The sequence below is a fragment of the Lethenteron reissneri genome, chromosome 37 (assembly GCF_015708825.2).
Source record: "Lethenteron reissneri isolate LAM-NWPU_2019-01 chromosome 37, ASM1570882v1, whole genome shotgun sequence".
Lineage (NCBI taxonomy): Eukaryota > Metazoa > Chordata > Hyperoartia > Petromyzontiformes > Petromyzontidae > Lethenteron > Lethenteron reissneri.
The window spans coordinates 14,040,039-14,058,960 of NC_083815.1; the positions used below are offsets into that span (position 1 = coordinate 14,040,039).

General features: G+C 48.6%; 1 protein-coding gene across 3 annotated transcripts in view; it reads left to right on the forward strand.

The window, feature by feature from the left end:
• LOC133351494 (lamin-B2-like) overlaps positions 1-18,922 on the forward strand; it is a 67,661-nt gene that overhangs the window by 21,699 nt on the left and 27,040 nt on the right. For all 3 annotated transcript variants that reach the window (XM_061566750.1, XM_061566751.1, XM_061566752.1), the window contains exons 4-7: positions 176-277; positions 5,483-5,559; positions 6,911-7,083; positions 14,554-14,734. In XM_061566750.1, the coding sequence (XP_061422734.1) occupies positions 176-277; positions 5,483-5,559; positions 6,911-7,083; positions 14,554-14,734 (533 nt within the window). The remainder of the gene's footprint in view (positions 1-175; positions 278-5,482; positions 5,560-6,910; positions 7,084-14,553; positions 14,735-18,922) is intronic.

Consider the following 18,922-nt stretch of genomic DNA (forward strand, 5'->3'; position numbering starts at 1 on the left):
CGGACGCCCGGGTCCATGGCGCACCCCCCTCCTGTGCCACGATAAATGCTGAAACATTACTTGCAACTTACCCGATTGGGCTTATAAAGCATAATCACAATAACGATGCGGAGGCGGTGCAGTTGGAGCGACGCGTGTTGCCTTCACCCCTCCCTTCGACTGCGGGGGGTGGCAGCTGCTGCAGCAGGAGGAGGAGAGGCGCTTCCAGAGCGCCATGGTGGAGGAGGAGAGGCGCGGGAACCGTGCCCGCGAGCAGCAGCTGGAGATGAGAGTGCAGGTGGTGCCCTTGGCTGCGTGCCAACACAGCACCCTGGCACGCGCGCGCGCCACACGCCTCGTGTAGCCTTCTTTCACCCAATTCAACAATGCAGAAAGTCCTCGATTTACGAACACCCGACTTACCAACACCCGACTTACAAACACCCGCATTACGAACCAGGTTCCATGAAATATTTTTTTGAACATTGACTTAAAGTACAAACTCGCATTTTCAGACTAAACCGCGGAACGATTTTGTTCAGCGGAGCAATCCTCCACGAGCTGTAATAAGTCAGCCTCGCGCTGGGAGCGGCAATCCACATGAACACAACGTCGATCAGCAAGCTGCACCATGAGCACCCTACACGATTACAGGCCGACCGAAATTCGGTTTCAGCTCCGAAAGTTGGCAATTGGCCTCTTTCCGCATAGTTTCGGTTTCGGCCGAAAGTAAAAAATTTACTTTCGGTCTGGTTTCGGTTTCGGCCGAAACTGATATTGACTTTCGGTCGTCATTCGTCAACCGAAGATCTATTTTTAGAATATAACGCTCGTGCTACGTCTATCACTCTGCCTATCGGCTGGTCCGTCGGCGCTAGGCAATCCTATGCGATAGGCTGCAAACACACACGTCAGCAGCAGCAGCTTGGGAGCGAGGTTACAGCCGCAACCATGGTCTGCTAATGTTTATACGACCGGTCAACAGACGGCTGCCTGCATCTCCATCCGTGGGTGGAGTCTCTTTGGCAGGACGACAACAAAGTGAATATGTTGTCTGTTCCCAGCCCGCCTTGGCTTATGTGTTGCGTTTGCTTCAGTCCACATGCGTGTTCATACCGAGATTCGAAGTCTGACAATTCGAGGCCGACCAAAATTCGGTTTTGGCACCGAAAGTTGGCAAATGGCCTCTTTCGGCATAGTTTCTGTTTTGGCCGAAGCCAAAAAGTTAACTTTCGGTTTACTTTCGGTTTCGGCCGAAAGTCAATTTTTTACTTTCGGTTTACTTTCGGTTTTGGCCGAAATCAGAAATTCAGTTTCGGTAGGCCTCAATACACACTGCACCATGAACACCCTACACGTTGCACCATGAACACCCTGTCCCTCGAACACCATACACACTGTAGCACAAACACTTTACATGCTACGCATGGACACCCTACACCAGGGGTCGGCAACCAAAATAACAAGAAGAGCCATTTCTTTCCAATTCGGTACAAAATTCAGTATTTCAAGAGCCGCAATGCATCTGAGTACATACGTACTCATCGTCAAGAAGCAGCCCGTAAAGAGCCGCATGCGGTTCCAGAGCCGTAGGTTGCCGACCCCTGCCCTACACGCTGCACCATGAACACCCTACACGCTGCACCATGAACACTATGCAGGCTGCACAATTAACATCCCAAACGCTACATCATGAACATCCCACACACTGCACCATGAACACCCTACATGCTGCACCATTAACAAACTGCACACGGCCCCGTGATCACCCTACACACTGTGCCACGAACACCCTACGCGATGAACACCCTGCATGCTGCACCATAAACACCCTACATGCTGTACCACGAACACTCTACACGCAGAAACACGTGACCACAAAACCGGATTGAGAATCTTCAAACTCGGACTATGAACCCACAAACCTAAACTAGCGACCCATAGACTGAAAGTCGTGTGTACGGTGCACGTGTGTGCGTGTGTGCTCTAAAACAGGACCCTGCGGGGTGGGCTGGTAGGAACGAACAATTGAATGGCTATAATAAAATGAAATGGCAAAAAATGGCCGCCAATAAGTGGATGCCCCGTGGCCCCGCCCTCCACCTGCGTAACCCCGCCCCGGCCACCCGTGGCCCCGCCCCATCTCGGTGTCCCCGCCCCCAGCTCGTTGCCCCGCCCCTTACCGCCGTAACCCCGCCCCAGCCCCGCGTAGCCCCGCCCTCCACCTCGTGCCCACGCCCCCTGCCGCCGTTGCCCCGCCCAGCCCCACGTAGCCCCGCCCCCTACCGCTGTAGCCCCGCCCAATACACCCCTAGCGGGGGAGAGATTCCCAGGCCTGGCTCTAGGCTGGAGAGCCGCCGACGAGGGGGGGGGGGGGGGTAGGGAGTTGTTTTTAATGTAAAAGCTTTAAATTTAAATGTTTCTATTAAAAAACATCAGGGAATGTAACATTGTTAAACATTAACTCCCTTTCACACACGCGGGGGTACGATACGAAGGGAGAGTTTGAGGCCTAGGTCTAGGCTTTAGGCCTAGCTGTAGGCTTTAGGCCGCCATGAGTTAATTTTTAATTTAACTGTTTTTATTATTTATGTAAAAGCTTTAAATTTAAATATTTCTACTTAAAAGCATCAGGGAATGTAACATTGTTAAACATTAACTCCCTTTCACACACGCGGGGGTACGATACGAAGGGAGAGTTTGAGGCCTAGGTCTAGGCTTTAGGCCTAGCTGTAGGCTTTAGGCCGCCGTGAGTTAATTTTTAATTTAACTGTTTTTCGATTTAAAGCTTTCGTGACTGCAGGGATTCATCTTCTTGTTTCTTTCGGTAAAGTCACGTAGAAGGGAAGTAATAAAATAATAAAAATAAAACATAATAAAACAATTCTCACGACGTTTCGGCTACAACGCAAGCAGCCGTCTTCAGGTGAAGAATGAGACACTACCAAACTAGGAGCTTATATATAAGCTGCATTGGGGGTTGAAGAGCGCCTTAACAAAAAGAATGTGCATGTGAAGAGGAATTTAGCATATTCATGGAAAATGCGTAGGCGTTGGGCGGGGGGGTGTCAAAGTCATATTATGCCCATGCATTATGCAGGATCAGCAGCAACCAAGGGGGGTGCAGGGATTAGCAGTAACAAAGGAAAGGAATGTTAATGATATGTAGCTGCAGTTACTCAACAACCACGTAGAAAACTAAAGTATAAACTACATAAAAAACTAAAGTATAAACTGCATCGCACCATCAGTATACTTACTATACTCTATAATAAGCTGAGTTACTAACAGCAAGTAATACATTACAATTCTACCTCGTAAAAATTCTATAATATGCTTCCATCTAAACCTTATTCTCTTATATCACACGAGCATATACCGTACTATATACTGCCATAGATAAACCCAACATTAAATTATATACTGTATTGCTGTAAACCAACCTATATCTTATACATTTAATATAACACTATGTATTATTCTACACACCCTAATGTGTATCGAAATGGTTTATTACGTCCTTCCAATGATTGCTGAGCCAGAATCCATCTTCTCGGTTAAAATTGTCTCTGTGTTTGTATATGTGGATCGCCTCATGAACGAATCTCTCATGATAGCCAGATGGCTTGCAGAGAACCTCTGTCTTGGAGAAGTCGATATCATGTGAGCCCACTGAGTTGTAACAGTGATCTGCCACGGCTGAGGTGTTTGTCCTACCGTGTTTCAGGTCAGCTTTATGTTCACGGATGCGGTCCGAGACATGTCGTTTGGTTTCCCCAATGTAACTGCTACCACAGAGGCAACTTAGTTTGTAGACGCCAGGGTACTGTATGTCTGGCCTTACATTTAGTCGACATAGCGGCAGCTGAAGAGGCAGTCATTTTTTCCACACGGATTGGGAACATGTGGAAAAAATGACTGCCTCTTCAGCTGCCGCTATGTCGACTAAATGTAAGGCCAGACATACAGTACCCTGGCGTCTACAAACTAAGTTGCCTCTGTGGTAGCAGTTACATTGGGGAAACCAAACGACATGTCTCGGACCGCATCCGTGAACATAAAGCTGACCTGAAACACGGTAGGACAAACACCTCAGCCGTGGCAGATCACTGTTACAACTCAGTGGGCTCACATGATATCGACTTCTCCAAGACAGAGGTTCTCTGCAAGCCATCTGGCTATCATGAGAGATTCGTTCATGAGGCGATCCACATATACAAACACAGAGACAATTTTAACCGAGAAGATGGATTCTGGCTCAGCAATCATTGGAAGGACGTAATAAACCATTTCGATACACATTAGGGTGTGTAGAATAATACATAGTGTTATATTAAATGTATAAGATATAGGTTGGTTTACAGCAATACAGTATATAATTTAATGTTGGGTTTATCTATGGCAGTATATAGTACGGTATATGCTCGTGTGATATAAGAGAATAAGGTTTAGATGGAAGCATATTATAGAATTTTTACGAGGTAGAATTGTAATGTATTACTTGCTGTTAGTAACTCAGCTTATTATAGAGTATAGTAAGTATACTGATGGTGCGATGCAGTTTATACTTTAGTTTTTTATGTAGTTTATACTTTAGTTTTCTACGTGGTTGTTGAGTAACTGCAGCTACATATCATTAACATTCCTTTCCTTTGTTACTGCTAATCCCTGCACCCCCCTTGGTTGCTGCTGATCCTGCATAATGCATGGGCATAATATGACTTTGACACCCCCCCGCCCAACGCCTACGCATTTTCCATGAATATGCTAAATTCCTCTTCACATGCACATTCTTTTTGTTAAGGCGCTCTTCAACCCCCAATGCAGCTTATATATAAGCTCCTAGTTTGGTAGTGTCTCATTCTTCACCTGAAGACGGCTGCTTGCGTTGTAGCCGAAACGTCGTGAGAATTGTTTTATTATGTTTTATTTTTATTATTTTATTACTTCCCTTCTACGTGACTTTACCGAAAGAAACAAGAAGATTAACTGTTTTTATTATTTATGTAAAAGCTTTAAATTTAAATATTTATACTTAAAAGCATCAGGGAATGTAACATTGTTAAACATTAACTCCCTTGCACACACGCGGGGGAACGATACGAAGGGAGAGTTTGAGGCGTTGTTCGAGGCTTTAGGCCTAGCTGTAGGCTTTAGGCCGCTGTGAGTTAAATTTTAATTTACAAGTTTTAATTAAAAGCTATCTCAGGGAATTATAAGGGAATGTTATACTTTTTTAGCCAGGAAAGCCTCATTAATTGAAATGTTTTAATTAAAAGCTATCTGAGAGAATTATAAGGGAATGTTACACTTGTTTAGCCAGGAAAGCGTCACTGAGTCTAAAGGTTTTTGTAGGGTCATGCCAAGTGTTTGCAGTAGGGGGCGATGTTGCTACACGGACGGACGGATGGACGGACGGACGATATAATCTATTGTAGGCTGGTCCACTTCGTTCCTACCAGTATCATTCATACGCTATATGTGTGCGTGTGTGAGTGTACAGGCCCTGCGGGACCTGCTGTTGGTTCAGGCCGTGGAGGTGGAGGTTGCCCGTGAGAGTCTCACCCTCTCGCCGCTCAGGTAAGCAGCGCTGTGATGAGTGCGGCTCCCCGAGGGTCGCGTCCGTCGTGGCTCAACCCTGCCACAGTCTCTCGCCTCTGCTCTGCGTGGTGCGTAGAACCAGGTCTTACTACCTAAACTAAACTATTTTCAGTTTAGCAGGTAAGGCCCCTGAGCTAAATAGCTCTTATTTAGAAGCGACCTGGCCAGAGATGATAACTCATAGAAGTGGCTTATATCATCACGTGTGAAAATTTACAGCGAAATACTCGAAACGAATGTTTTTAAAATGTGGAAGGAAAACCCAGAGAGAAATCCACGCGATCACGGGGAGAATATAAAAACTCCAAATATACAGGTGTTAGGGTCATGATCGAACCCACGACCTCTTGCATACCAGGTGAGGGAGTTAACATCTCGCCACCATGGTGCTTTATAGTACATTTAAGCGATAGACGTTGTTTAACCATCAGGTACTGCGCTACGGACAGCCAATCACCTGAGCACCCTCACACATGCTTGTGAATGTTTAAGCATTCTTGACGCACCCATCCATAATAAAGGTTTTTTGGGTTAGATCATTTATATATAAATGTGTCGTAGTAGGTTTTTACCCTTTCAACTGGTACAAAACTGACACCTTTATACAAGGGATCATGTTTGCAATAACCACAACACAAGCAGTCAAAATGCAAACAAAAAGAAACAACTCTGATAATCACGTCATATGGTCCAACACCAATGGAGACTAGGCTCTAAAAAAACGCTGTCTCGGGTGTGGACCAATCAACTTCAAGGACAGTGCATATCATTATCAGAGTTGTTTCTTTTTGTTTGCATTTTGACTGCTTGTGTTGTGGTTATTGCAAACATGATCCCTTGTATAAAGGTGTCAGTTTTGTACCAATTGAAAGGGTAAAAACCTACTACTATATTTTCCCACTGGTAAAGGAGGTCTCATAGTATAAATGTGTCGTTAAAACCCACCACCGCCCGACACAGCCAATTAGTAAGGTTTGTCACGTAAACAAAACGTGCCAATTAGTTATTAGTTCAGTATACGGGTGTGTTGGAGAATAAACCGACAACATTTACAATTCGAGTACAACGTTTTTCCGGTAATTACAACCAGCTTCATCAGGCGACAGATAGAATTGTGGAGAAATCATCTTGTTTCGGTCTTAAATAGAGGGGGTAAGTGTGATGTCGTCACTGTGAGAAATTCAGGTGTGAAGACCAGAGGGGAGTTAATGTAGTCATATATATTACAATTAATATCTATTATTAGTTGGGTTATTCACACATCTACAACCACTGCCACTGCCTAACCTCCCAGTGCCAGGGTGACCCGGGCTCTTCCTGCCTCTGCCAGGGCCCTTGTGCCGGAGTTTGGGCTAAGCGTACCTACATGCGCCACCTCCGCCTCGGTGAGCTACTCCCGCTTTCGCCTCGCGAGGGAGCACCCCTGTGGCCCCCCGCTCCGGGCCAGCGTCTCCACGGGAGCGCCCCGGGCGGGGCGCCCCTGCGACGCTGCCAGCACCCCCGGTGAGGTTGCTTGCACCGTCTGTGCCATCCGTGGCAGTAACAGAGGAGGGGTGGCGGTGGCACTGGTGGCCGTTGCTGCCTGTAATCCGGTGTTGTGGAGGCAGCAGCAAGGGTTGGTGGATCTCAACGGAACGTGTAAAACGCCTTTCCCGTGGGTGTAGAGGTGCCATATTCTAAACAATCACTAAATATTGACTTGAAACTTTTGTGACTACAGGAATTCATATTTTTTGGTTCTTTCGGTAAAGTCACGTAGATAGAAAAAAAGAAGAAGAAAAAACCCACGACGTTTCGATCACAACACAAGCGGTCGTCATCAGGAAAAGGGGTTTAGCCTCTCAAGGCAAGCAGATTATACTTGGAGAGAAAGCCGATAACGTTGGGCTGTGCCGTGCCGTACGTCGAATAAAGAAGAGTACCCTTTACACGACGTGTCGTGAAAGTCGCTCATTACAAAGGTTTAAAATGGGCGTAGCCTAAGTGTTAACAAACGGTGACCCAGAAGCACGTAGGGCGGTGCTGGTGGTGGGTTTCTACCAATTAAAGGGCTGCCAGGTAATTATTGCACCTCGCTTTCAGTAGCATGGGCGGGGTAGCTAATGTTAATGTAAGGGATTAAAAAACGATGACCCAGCAGCATGTAGGGTGGTGCTGACAGGTAATTACATACTCACACTGGTGGCGGTGGAGGTTGCTGCTTGAGGTGATGGTAGTAGTGGGTAGTGATGGTGCTTGGTGGTGGGCTTCCACCAATAAATGGCTACTGCTAGTGGTGATGGTAGTAGTGGGCAGTGATGGTCCTGGTAGTGGGCTTCCACCAATTATGAATTAAACTGGTTGATAACGTCCTTCCAGTGATTGCTGAGTTTGTACCCATTTCTCGGTTTAAATTGTGCCTGTGTCTGTATATATGGATGGCTTCATGAACGAATCTTTGTTGATAGCCAGTGGGTTTGCAAAGTACCTTCGTCTTAGAGAAATAAATGCAATGTGAACCCAACGCATTAAGACAATGATCAGCCACCCCCGAGGTATTTGTCCTACCGTGTTTCAGATCTGCCTTATGTTCACGAACACGGTCCGAGACATGTTGCTTATTTTCCCCAATGTAACTACTGCCGCAGACTAGGCCTCGGCAAGGTAAGGTAAAAGGTAAAAACAGCGAGCCTACCTTTACCCTACCTTTTACATTACCACAATACAATTACTCTACCCTATCTTTTACCCTTTAGCAGGTAAGGTAAAAGGTGAAAAGCAATGAGCCTACCTTTTACCCTTACCCCATACAAATTACCCGATTACAGGGTAATTACTGGGGTGCTACACATGAAAAATGTTTATAACGGTAAATGCTAGGTAGAGCGCTTTACTCGTATAGTATACTCTCAATGATTCCAATTTTATACGCTTGTCATTGTTGTCGTTGTTGTCGTTGTTGTTGTATCCTCAAATCTTGTGACTCAATTTTAACCCATTTCCCAATGTGGTATCGACTACAAACTTGGTATACTTATGTCATACTGATGAAAATACTATATTATATCATAAAAAATATTTATATTTTTAAACATTAGTTTGTATATGTTATGTTTCGGTTTGGGTCTAATTGTCCACGGACAACTGACGTTGGCTGTAATTGGCCACGGTCCCTTACGTTATGGCAAGCTTTGCGGCCACTTCCTGGAGTCGTGGAGTTCTGCCATTACTAGTACATTTAATAAAAGCGTGTTTTTTAAAAAGTATTTTTAAATATTACTGATTAAATGTAGGCCACGGACTGCGCCACTGAGCTTTTAGCGGTAAACAAGGTACCGTATTTACCGGGTAATACTTCGCGCTACCTTTACCCTACCGGGTAATTCTTCTGAGCTACCTTTACCCTACCCTTTACCTTACCCCTTGGCATGTCGACACCTTTACCCTTTTACCCGGTAAAAAGGGTAAATTACCTTATCTTGCCGAGGCCTACAGCAGACACAGCTTAGTTTGTAGACGCCGGTATATTGCATGTCAGGGATTTACTCCTTCACAGATGGGATCAGATCACAAATTTTATGTACTGTTTTAAATCGGACCTGGATTTTGTGTTTGTTCATGATTTTGGAAATATTTTTGGTTACCCCTGCTATGTATGGCAAGGTGATGGTTTTGATTTGATCATCAGATGGCTCCTTCCTCACGGTTGGAGTGATGGATTTGCGGATTGTATCGTCAGAATATCCATTCACCTTGAGAGATTGGTGTACGTGTCTGAGTTCACTGGTTAGGTGTTCATGGTCGGAGATACATTGAGCTCTATGGTGTAGAGTTTTGATTAGGGAATTCTTCTGGGATAGATGGTGGTGGAATCATGTTTTAGGTAGGCATCAGTATGGGTTGCTTTCCTGTAGACAGAATGGCTCATTGAGCCATCTGGTCTCTTTTCTATTAGGACATCCAAGAAGGGGAGCTTGCCATCCTTTTCTACCTCCATGATGAATTATATGGCTGGGTGTATGGAATTGATGTGGTTGAGGAAGCCCACTACCAGGACCATCACTGCCCACTACTACCATCACCTCTAGCAGCAACCTCCACCGCCACCAGTGTGAGTGTGTAATTACCTGGCAGCATGCTGCTGGGTCACCGTTTTTCATCCCTTACATTAACATTAGCTACCCCGCCCATGCTAATGAAAGTGAGGTGCAATATATACCTAGCAGCCCTTTAATTTGTCGAAACCCACCACCAGCACCACCCTACGTGCTGCTGGGTCACCTTTTTTAACACTTAGGCTACGCCCATTTTAAACCTTTGTAATGAGCGACTTTCACGACACGTCATGTAGAGGGTACTCTTCTTTATTCCACGTACGGCACGGCACAGCCCAACGTTATCGGCTTCCTCTTCAAGTACACACTTAGATATTACATTCTACAGACTACACACACAGCCGATCACATGGAGGGTTCTGCCCGTCCGCTTCCTGCCTCGCCAGTGGCTGATGGCATGCCGGGGAGGGCGGTGGAGTTCCGCCGGAGATCTGCCACGTGGCCGAACGACGGAGACACAGTCCGGACCCAAGACTTCACACACCGACCCCGAGTCCTCCGCCGCTTATATTGCCGCATGCACGGCTAGGCTCCACCTCCGGCCACTCCCTCTCGTGGAACTTTCTATCCAGTTCTCGGTTTTAATTACTTGGTCAGTTTCAACGGTCGTGTTATTTTATTTGGTTTTGGCATTCAGTGCCCTGGTGATTTGCGTATCATTGTTTTCAGCGCTTCTTTAAAATGTTTAGTTTAACTTCTTAGACTGTCACCATCTGACACTTTCTTAGGCCGATGTATGAGCATCTTGATGCGAGAGGATTTCTGTGCGGGGTGATGGTGTGACTGCATTCAGTGTGCGATTTCTTTTAGTAAACGCTGTGTTATTTTACCATTTCGACCGCTCCCGAGCAGAAAATCCAGAAATGGGAGAGTTCTGTCAGCTTTCACTTCCATGGCGAACTGGATGGACGGGTTTTGCGAGTTGGGATGATTTAGAAATTCGTTAAGTGTGTGGTGGTCATGATTGACACACACGCGCCACAACCAGGGGGAGGGGTAGAAACCGGTCCGGACCGGTCGGGCCAATGGCGGTTGGAACCCTTCTGAGGGGAGGGGGCTGGCAGGAGCTACGATCCCCCAGAACCCTGCCCCTCAGGGAGAAAGAGTATATAAGGCGGGTCCCTGAGAGCGCGAGTCAGTCCGTCTCAAGCCGAAGCCAGAAGCCGCCTGAAGAAGAAGGAGACCCTGGACCCCAAGCCGCCGACGTCCTTCTAAGGCTCAGTGCGGTGCCAGTGGTCGTGGGGTTAGGACCCTGAGGTTCCCTCGTCCTGATGCCCTTGTGAGGGCCAGGTCCGGATGGGCCAGTGGTCAGGGACCCACCGGGCCAGCGGTGGGTCAGCCTCCCCTAGGTTTAGCTAGCCAGAGGGCTGAAGTAGGGAGAGTCATAGGTACGATAGCCCGGAGGCTGTACCTCCCCAGGTTGTGGGTGGAAGGGGCCATTACCCCTTTGTGTTAGGGATTAGTGTAAACTGTTTGGTGAAATAAAGCGTGTTGCCTCTACGAAGACTCTGTCTCCCTCCAAGAACATTTACAAGTGTATCTGAGCCGTGTAGCCAGACCACCAATGTGTCATCCACATATCTAAACCAAGCAGAGGGTTTTAGTGTGCTTGAAGCTATTGCTTTCGTGTTCCGGATTAATTGCATGTGTGGCAAATGGTATGTTGGGCAAACAGGACGAATGATCAGCACGAGAGTAAAAAACACCAAATAATTTTTCGATTTAAAGCTTTCGTGACTGCAGGGATTCATCTTCTTGGTTTTTTGGGTAAAGTCACGTAGAAGGGAAGTAATAAAATAATAAAAAATAAAACATAATAAAACAATTCTCACGACGTTTCGGCCACAATGCAAGCAGCCGTCCTCAGGTGAAAACCAGGTCTGTCGAGGCGACAGCGTCTGAATGAAACAGCACACGTGCTTGGAGCATATATATAAGCTGGGTTGGAAGGGGGGGAAAGGGCGCCTTGACAAAAGAATATGCATATCAAGAGGAATTTAGCATATTTATGGGAAATGCAGGTATGCGATTAGTACTACTTATGCCCGTGCATTATACAGGATTAGCAGCATCAAAGGGAAGGGATATGGGAAATGCAGGTATGTGATTAGTACTACTTATGCCCGTGCATTATGCAGGATTAGCAGCATCAAAGGGAGGGGCATATGGAAAATGCAGGTATGTGAATTAGTACTACTTATGCTCGTGCATTATGCAGGATTAGCAGCATCAAAGGGAGGGGATAAGGGTAGCATTAATAAAGTGAAGGAGTGTTAATAGTATGTAGCTGCAGTAACTAAAACCACCACGTAAACAACTAAAGTATAAACTTCATAGTATCATCAGTATACTAAATATACTCTACAATAAGCTGAGTTACTAACAGTTAGTAATACATTACAATTCTACGTCGTAAAATATATAATATGCTTCCATCTAAACTTTATTCTCTTACATCACACGAGTCTACATCGTACTATATACTGCCATAGACAAACCCAACATTAAATTACATACTGTATTGCTATAAACCACCTTATACATTGTAATATTACACTATGTATTATTCTACCCACCCTAATGTATATCACACTGCTGTATATTAACTATACAATAACGATACTATATATTACTTTGTACAATATGCTAAATTCCTCTTGATATGCATATTCTTTTGTCAAGGCGCCCTTTTCCCCCCTTCCAACCCAGCTTATATATATGCTCCAAGCACGTGTGCTGTTTCATTCAGACGCTGTCGCCTCAACAGACCTGGTTTTCACCTGAGGACGGCTGCTTGCGTTGTGGCCGAAACGTCGTGAGAATTGTTTTATTATGTTTTATTTTAATTATTTTATTACTTCCCTTCTACGTGACTTTACCGAAAGAACCAAGAAGATGAACACCAAATAAATATTAAATATGCACAAACACAACTGTCGGCAGTGGCAGAACACGCGTGCCAACAAGGACACTCAATTGATTTTGATAATGTTTAAGTTATGTGTAAAACTAGTTACGAACTAAGACTAATTAGAGAATCTATCGAAATTGAGAGAAATTAAAATAAGTTTAACTGTTCAGATAGCTACAGACTAAGTGCTGCTTGGAAGCGAATAATCAAGTAATACATTGTTTAAATGCATGCATATACAGGTCACCATACTTAAATAGGGATTACCATTGAACAATAACAGGTACGGCTATTTTAGTGCACACAATCGACAGGAGGTACAAGAACAATGGGTTTGCATAATACACATGCATAATGTACGTTGATTACCATACAAATAATCCAACCAGAAATGGATACCCATAGTCATTTATATGCATTCATTAACCCCCACCCCCACTTCACGCGAGAAGTGCTCACAAGTGTTGTCATCACATTTACCCCTCTATTTGTGGAGGTGGTACGTACCGGGGTGTAGCGAGCCATTATGTAGCCGGTGTCTACATCACGGTCCGTGCATGGAGTGGCTACATCGACGTCCGCATATAGCCCCGCCCCTCGGGGGCAGGGGGGTATATAGGGCGGTGCGCGAGAGAGCTCTAGGAATTGTTGGAGCCAGTGAAGAAGGAAGACGGAGCAAGCTAGATAGGACCCTGGGACCCCTAGCCCCGCCGCCCTTATCAGGGCCGGGACTCTGTGTGGCTCAGTGGTGAGACCCTGGGAACCCCCGGCCCGACGTCCTTATCAGGGCCGGGTCCGATGGGCCAGTGGTTGGGACCCTACCCTGGCTAGGTCGGGTCAGATAGCCTCCTCTAGGAAATACATAGCCGGTGTCAGGCACGCTAGCCGTAGGCTGTGTTCCTAGGCTGTATAACTGACTGTTACTGTAGTCTGTTACAAATAAATACGTGTTGCTTCCGTCAACTCGTCTCCTGCATAATTCACACCATTACATATTTAAGGAATGAAACAGGAGGATTTCTCCACAATCTGGCTGTCGCCTGATGATGCTAGTTGTAATTACTGTAAAAACGTCGTACTCAGATTTAAAATGTCGTGGCTTTGCTCTCCAACACATCAGTGTGCTGTACGAGTAATAAATTAGCATGATCTGTTTACGTGACAAACCTTACTAATTAGCTGTCGGGTGGTGGCGGGTTTAACGACACATTTATATATTTACACAATCTCAGCCCAAAAAAAACATGTGTTATGCATATTTTATTATCTCTAATGTCAATGCTTCATTGCTTATTTACACTTTCAGTTGGCATTAAGTTCCCATATTTGGCAGCCCTAAAGAGTCTTCCTCACCGGCCACCCATTTATTTTTTTAACCCAGGCAATGAGATTACACTCAAAATCACGCAAATACGTTGTCACATCGCAACTCTAGCCTATAGCCTGAACTTGGGCCAGTGTGTTTACAAATTGCCTGGGTCGATTTTTGGTCCCAGTCTGTAATTGCCTCTGGACGCCCCCTGTGTTCCCCAATCAGACGCACACTCCGCAACCAGCCAATCATTGTGTGCAGGCTGATGCTCGGGTTTGATGACAGTCTCGATGTGCAATGACCGGCGGCTTTCCTAATCGCTTGCATTTCAAATAAAGCAGCCGTCATGTTGCTATTGGTCCGTGGAGTAATTACTACGACGAACTGTTATTTATTTCACCAGGTAAGGCTCACTGAGCAATCTGGCCACAAATGATAGCTCAACGAAGTGGCTTATCATGTGGAAATGTATAGCAGCCAAATGCTCTAAACACATGTTTCTAAATGTGGACAGGGAAACCGGAGGACCGAATTAATTAATTAATGCGGGTTGCCCTTCAACGACTCTATGACTTGAGTTGACTTGAGTCGAAGAGCGGCCATACAACTGATAACTGATGTGGCTGGGTCTTCCCTTGTTCCCGTGCTGGGTGCAGGGTGGCCCAGCAATCGTGCGGCCACCAGGAGGCCCCTCACCATGTCCGCCCTGGCCGAGGCCCCGGCAGCCCCATGGGGCAGCCTCCTCCGCCGGGATGGTGACACGACGCGAGGGAAGGGTGGCGGCATGGAGAGCGGTGCTTCTGCTCCTGCTCACTCCAACTCCAAATTCCCGTGGAGGTAGCCGCTTTCACACTGCCTCGGGCACTGGTACTGCAGTGCTGAACATCGTCATCACCATCACTGGTACCACAGCGGGTTTTGGCTAGCCGTTGAACAAAGACGGCCACTGCATCGCGCGCTTTCAGTTGCGCTTCTGCGGCCATGTGGAACGCTCTTCCTTCTAGTATTAAGAAGCCACTGGAGCTATGTAATTTTTTATCTAGATGGAAAACTAATTTTTAAGAACTGCTTTTTGTGTTTAGTTTGTTGTCTTTCTCCCGTACCTCCAATTTGCACGGTTGGCTACGTACGGTGTGAAAGAAGTTCAACATGCATACATACTGAACTTCGTCATCACCAATAACAGTACAGTTGTAATGCGAGCAAGGATTGAGGGGGGGTGGAGTCTGGGTCACGTGGGGAGTGGGTGGAGTTAGGGTCACGTGGGGGAGAGGATTTAGGGAGAGAACCGGAAGGGGAAAGGGGAGTTGAGACGGAGTGAAATACGAGGAGGCCACGCTGGGCAAGACGGAGAGTGTGGCGCGGTTGCCACGCGGTGGGAGACGTCGACACTGACGGCCATCGGTGTCAGACGAAGAGAGCTAACAGGGCAGTGAGAGGCTAGCTGTGAAAGGGGCAGCAGTGACGCTAGATAGCGGGGCAGCGGGGTGGCTGCAAGGATCGCCCGACGGGGCAGCAGTGAGACTGCATATTGGAACAGCAGGGAGCCTGCACAACGGAGCAGCCGAGGGCTGTGGAGAGGTCGTCGAGCGGGACGCGGGCCTGAGCGAGACGCCGTGGTACGGAGATTCTACGAACTTAATAAAGGACAACGGAGATCGACATCTGAGAGAGAGTCCTTTAATACATTGGTGTCAGAAGTGAAACGGCATGTCAAAACAGCTCAGGAAGAAGACCGTCCCTGCACCATCTTCGGCAACATCTTCCGACGACGATCTCCCTTCAGCGGTGGTGCTGCCCACGATGGAGGAAGACAGCGGAGCGGGGACGAGCAGGGGTTCCAGCCGTGCAGGACGTGGCCGCCTCGGTGGGCCCACCCGCGCGATTGGACGCTGACGACGGATGGAGACAGGTGGCGGCGCAACTGGAGGTGCTGAAGACGGTACTGGCGCAATTGTGCGTTCTCGTCATGCCGGCGACGACTTCGGGGAGGCCCGGCGAGGAACAACGGGCCGGGGCCTTGCCGTCGCCGTCAGCCCTCTCGACCATGCGGCACGAAGACCCCATCTTGGGCGTGGCCGAGGAAGAACGGCGGGAAGCCGCCATCTTGCACCCTCCGCCGCGGGAAGCCGCCATCTTGCACACGTTGCAGAGCGACGCCATCTTGTCGCTGCCGCGCATGTCACCATCAGAGGAGGACGGAGGAGCAAGAACCCGCAGCCGTCATTTGACAACGGTCAAAGAATTCTCAATCGGCGGCGATTGGAGCGCATTCGCCTGCCGTTTTCAAGCGACCATACGCTCCGCCATGTGGACGGACGCGGAGGCCCTGGAAGTCTTACCAACACTTCTCGACGACGAGTCTGTCCGGTTCTTTTGTTCCATCAAGGCTGACAAGAAGAAGACGCTGCAGGGTGTCTTCGAGGAGATGGCGGATGCGTACGAGCCTCCGGACGACGCCCATCGGAGATTTGTTCAGCGCCAGCGGGCGCCTGATGAATCGCTGGTGGCCTACAGAGGCGCAGTTCTAGAACTGGCGATGGCAGCATACCCCGAGATGGAGCCCGATTTGTTGGAGCCCCTCGTGTTGGGCAAGATGCTCGAATTATCTAGAGACCTTGGGATCCCCATGCCGGTGTGCAGCCATGATAAATTGACGTCCCGTGCTGTGGCTAAGTGCTTGGATGCTCAATTTAATCTCCGACACTGGAAGCAGGTGTCGGCTTGGACGGGGGGGCCCGTCGTTGAAGGCGGTGCTGTGGGGTGGGATCCTACGAAGGCGATCTACGTTCCTGACGACAAGGGACCGCAGGAGTTGACGGCTGCCTCCGCCCAGTGGCCTGCACGGGGGGGGGACGGGGACAAGGTCCGCGCCGCCAGCGCGGGATCGTCGGGACAGGGGGGGTGCTGCGCATCGGAACGACGTCGAGTGCTTCCGCTGCGGCCGTAAGGGCCACTTTGCAAGGGACTGCTGGGCTCGCATCCCGGGGCCGCCCTAGCAGGAGGCCTCGACCACGGACGCCGCACGAAAAGACCCACCAGTACAGGCAAGTCGGTGCGCACCAGACACCCGGCAAGGCCTGTCACCTCATGCATCACCATCGCCGCGCGGTCCGTGTGTCGTTAACAACAAGGTGCCTCCAGTTGACCCGGGTCACTCGCTGACGCAATGGCGCCGATTGGCACACAGGGTAGTTGCGGCCGCTACGAGGTCGTCCACGGTACCGGGTTCCATTCAGGGGGTCGAGGTGCGTATTTTGGTGGACTCCGGTGCGTCCGCGACCATTATTTCGGATGTCATTTTCCATCTTTTGGGCATTCCGCCAGGGAAAGTGCGAGCGGTTTATGATTCATGCATAGCGGCGAATGGGGGAAGTATGGGCATTGTGGGCCAGGTAGACGCCAACATAACCATCGGGGGGGTGTCGGCTTCAGGGATCGTGTTGATCTCTAGGTCCCTCGTGGTGCCCTGTTTGTTGGGGACTGATTTCCTGGCAAAAATGCCCATTCAAATAAGGATTGATAAAAACTGCATTGAATTACCGGGGGGGGGCGTAAAATTTCGTTCCTACCGTCGCCATGGGGCCGGTCTGCCCCTGTTTGCCAGGTGCAAGCGCTGTCCGAGGTATCTGTTGACATTCCACCTGGTTCGTAGATGCTTATCCCGTTGAGATATCGGAAGCCAGTACCTGGCGTTGAGGGAGTGGCAGGGGTTCTGTTATCGCCGTCTACGGCTATAACGGGCGGCTCGGCGCTGGTCGGGGCACAAACAATTGTCCAGCCGGGCCAGCCCCCGTTTTTACAGGTGCTAAATGGGAGTGCAGAGAATGTCAGTGTCCCGGCCGGAACGGTTATGGCTCACGCCACGACCGCGTTCACGACCCATGACAACCGGGTCTGCCGGGACATGGTAGGGGGGGTTTCGGGGCCAACGGGGCAGGATGACCGTTGGGTTGCCGAGTCATGTGGGGAGAATTCGTCCCTGACCAGGGAGCAGCGGTCCGCGCTTCGTGCGCTGTTGCTAAGTTATTCCGACGTGTTCAGCTCGGATGATTTTGACTTGGGACGCACCTCTCTGCTTTCCCACCACATTGAGACGGGGGATGCTGCTCTGATTCGGTTGAACTCGCATCGGTTGAGCCCGACGGAGCGGGATCAGGTTCGCGGGGCAGTGGAGGACATGCTAGCCGCTGATATTATATCCCTGTCTAACAGTCCATGGGGCGCGCCGGTGGTCCTTGTGAAAAAGAAGGATGGGAAACTGCGATTTTGCGTCGATTTTCGTAAATTGAATAAGGTGTCTGTCGCAGACACGTACCCACTTCCGCGTATGGATGATTCCCTCGATGCCTTGTCTGGGGCGAAGTTTTTTTCAACATTGGATCTCTCTTCAGGATTCTGGCAGCTTCCCCTTGACGAGTCTTCGAGGGAAAAGACGGCTTTTCGCATGCCACAGGGACTGTTTCAGTTTAATTGCCTTCCGATGGGCTTGAATGTGGCTCCAGCCACTTTTCAGCGGTTGATGGAGCTGGTGTTAATGGGTCTGCAGTGGGAGACATGTTTGATTTATTTGGACGATTTCATCGTCTTTAGCCGCACATTTGACGAACATTTGCAGAGATTGGAGACGGTTTTTGCTAGGATGCGCTCCGCAAATTTAAAATTCAAACCGAAAAAGTGTCACCTACTGCAACAATCCGTGCATTATTTGGGACACATAGTCAGTGTGGACGGGGTGGCCACGGACCCGGAGAAGACGGCGTGCGTCCGTAACTGACCAACCCCGGTCTCGGTTGGGATGTCCGTCGCTTCTTGGCGTTTGCCTCATACTATCGCAGGTTCGTCCCAAACTTTGCTATGATTGCTAGGCCCTTGCACCTCCTTACGGGTAAGGGTCGGAGGTTCAGTTGGGGTCCGCCGGAGGAAGCGGCGTTTCAGGGCCTACGCGATCGGTTGGCGACGGCGCCGACATTGGACTATGCGGATTTCGATAGACCGTTTATTCTGGATACGGACACTAGTGAC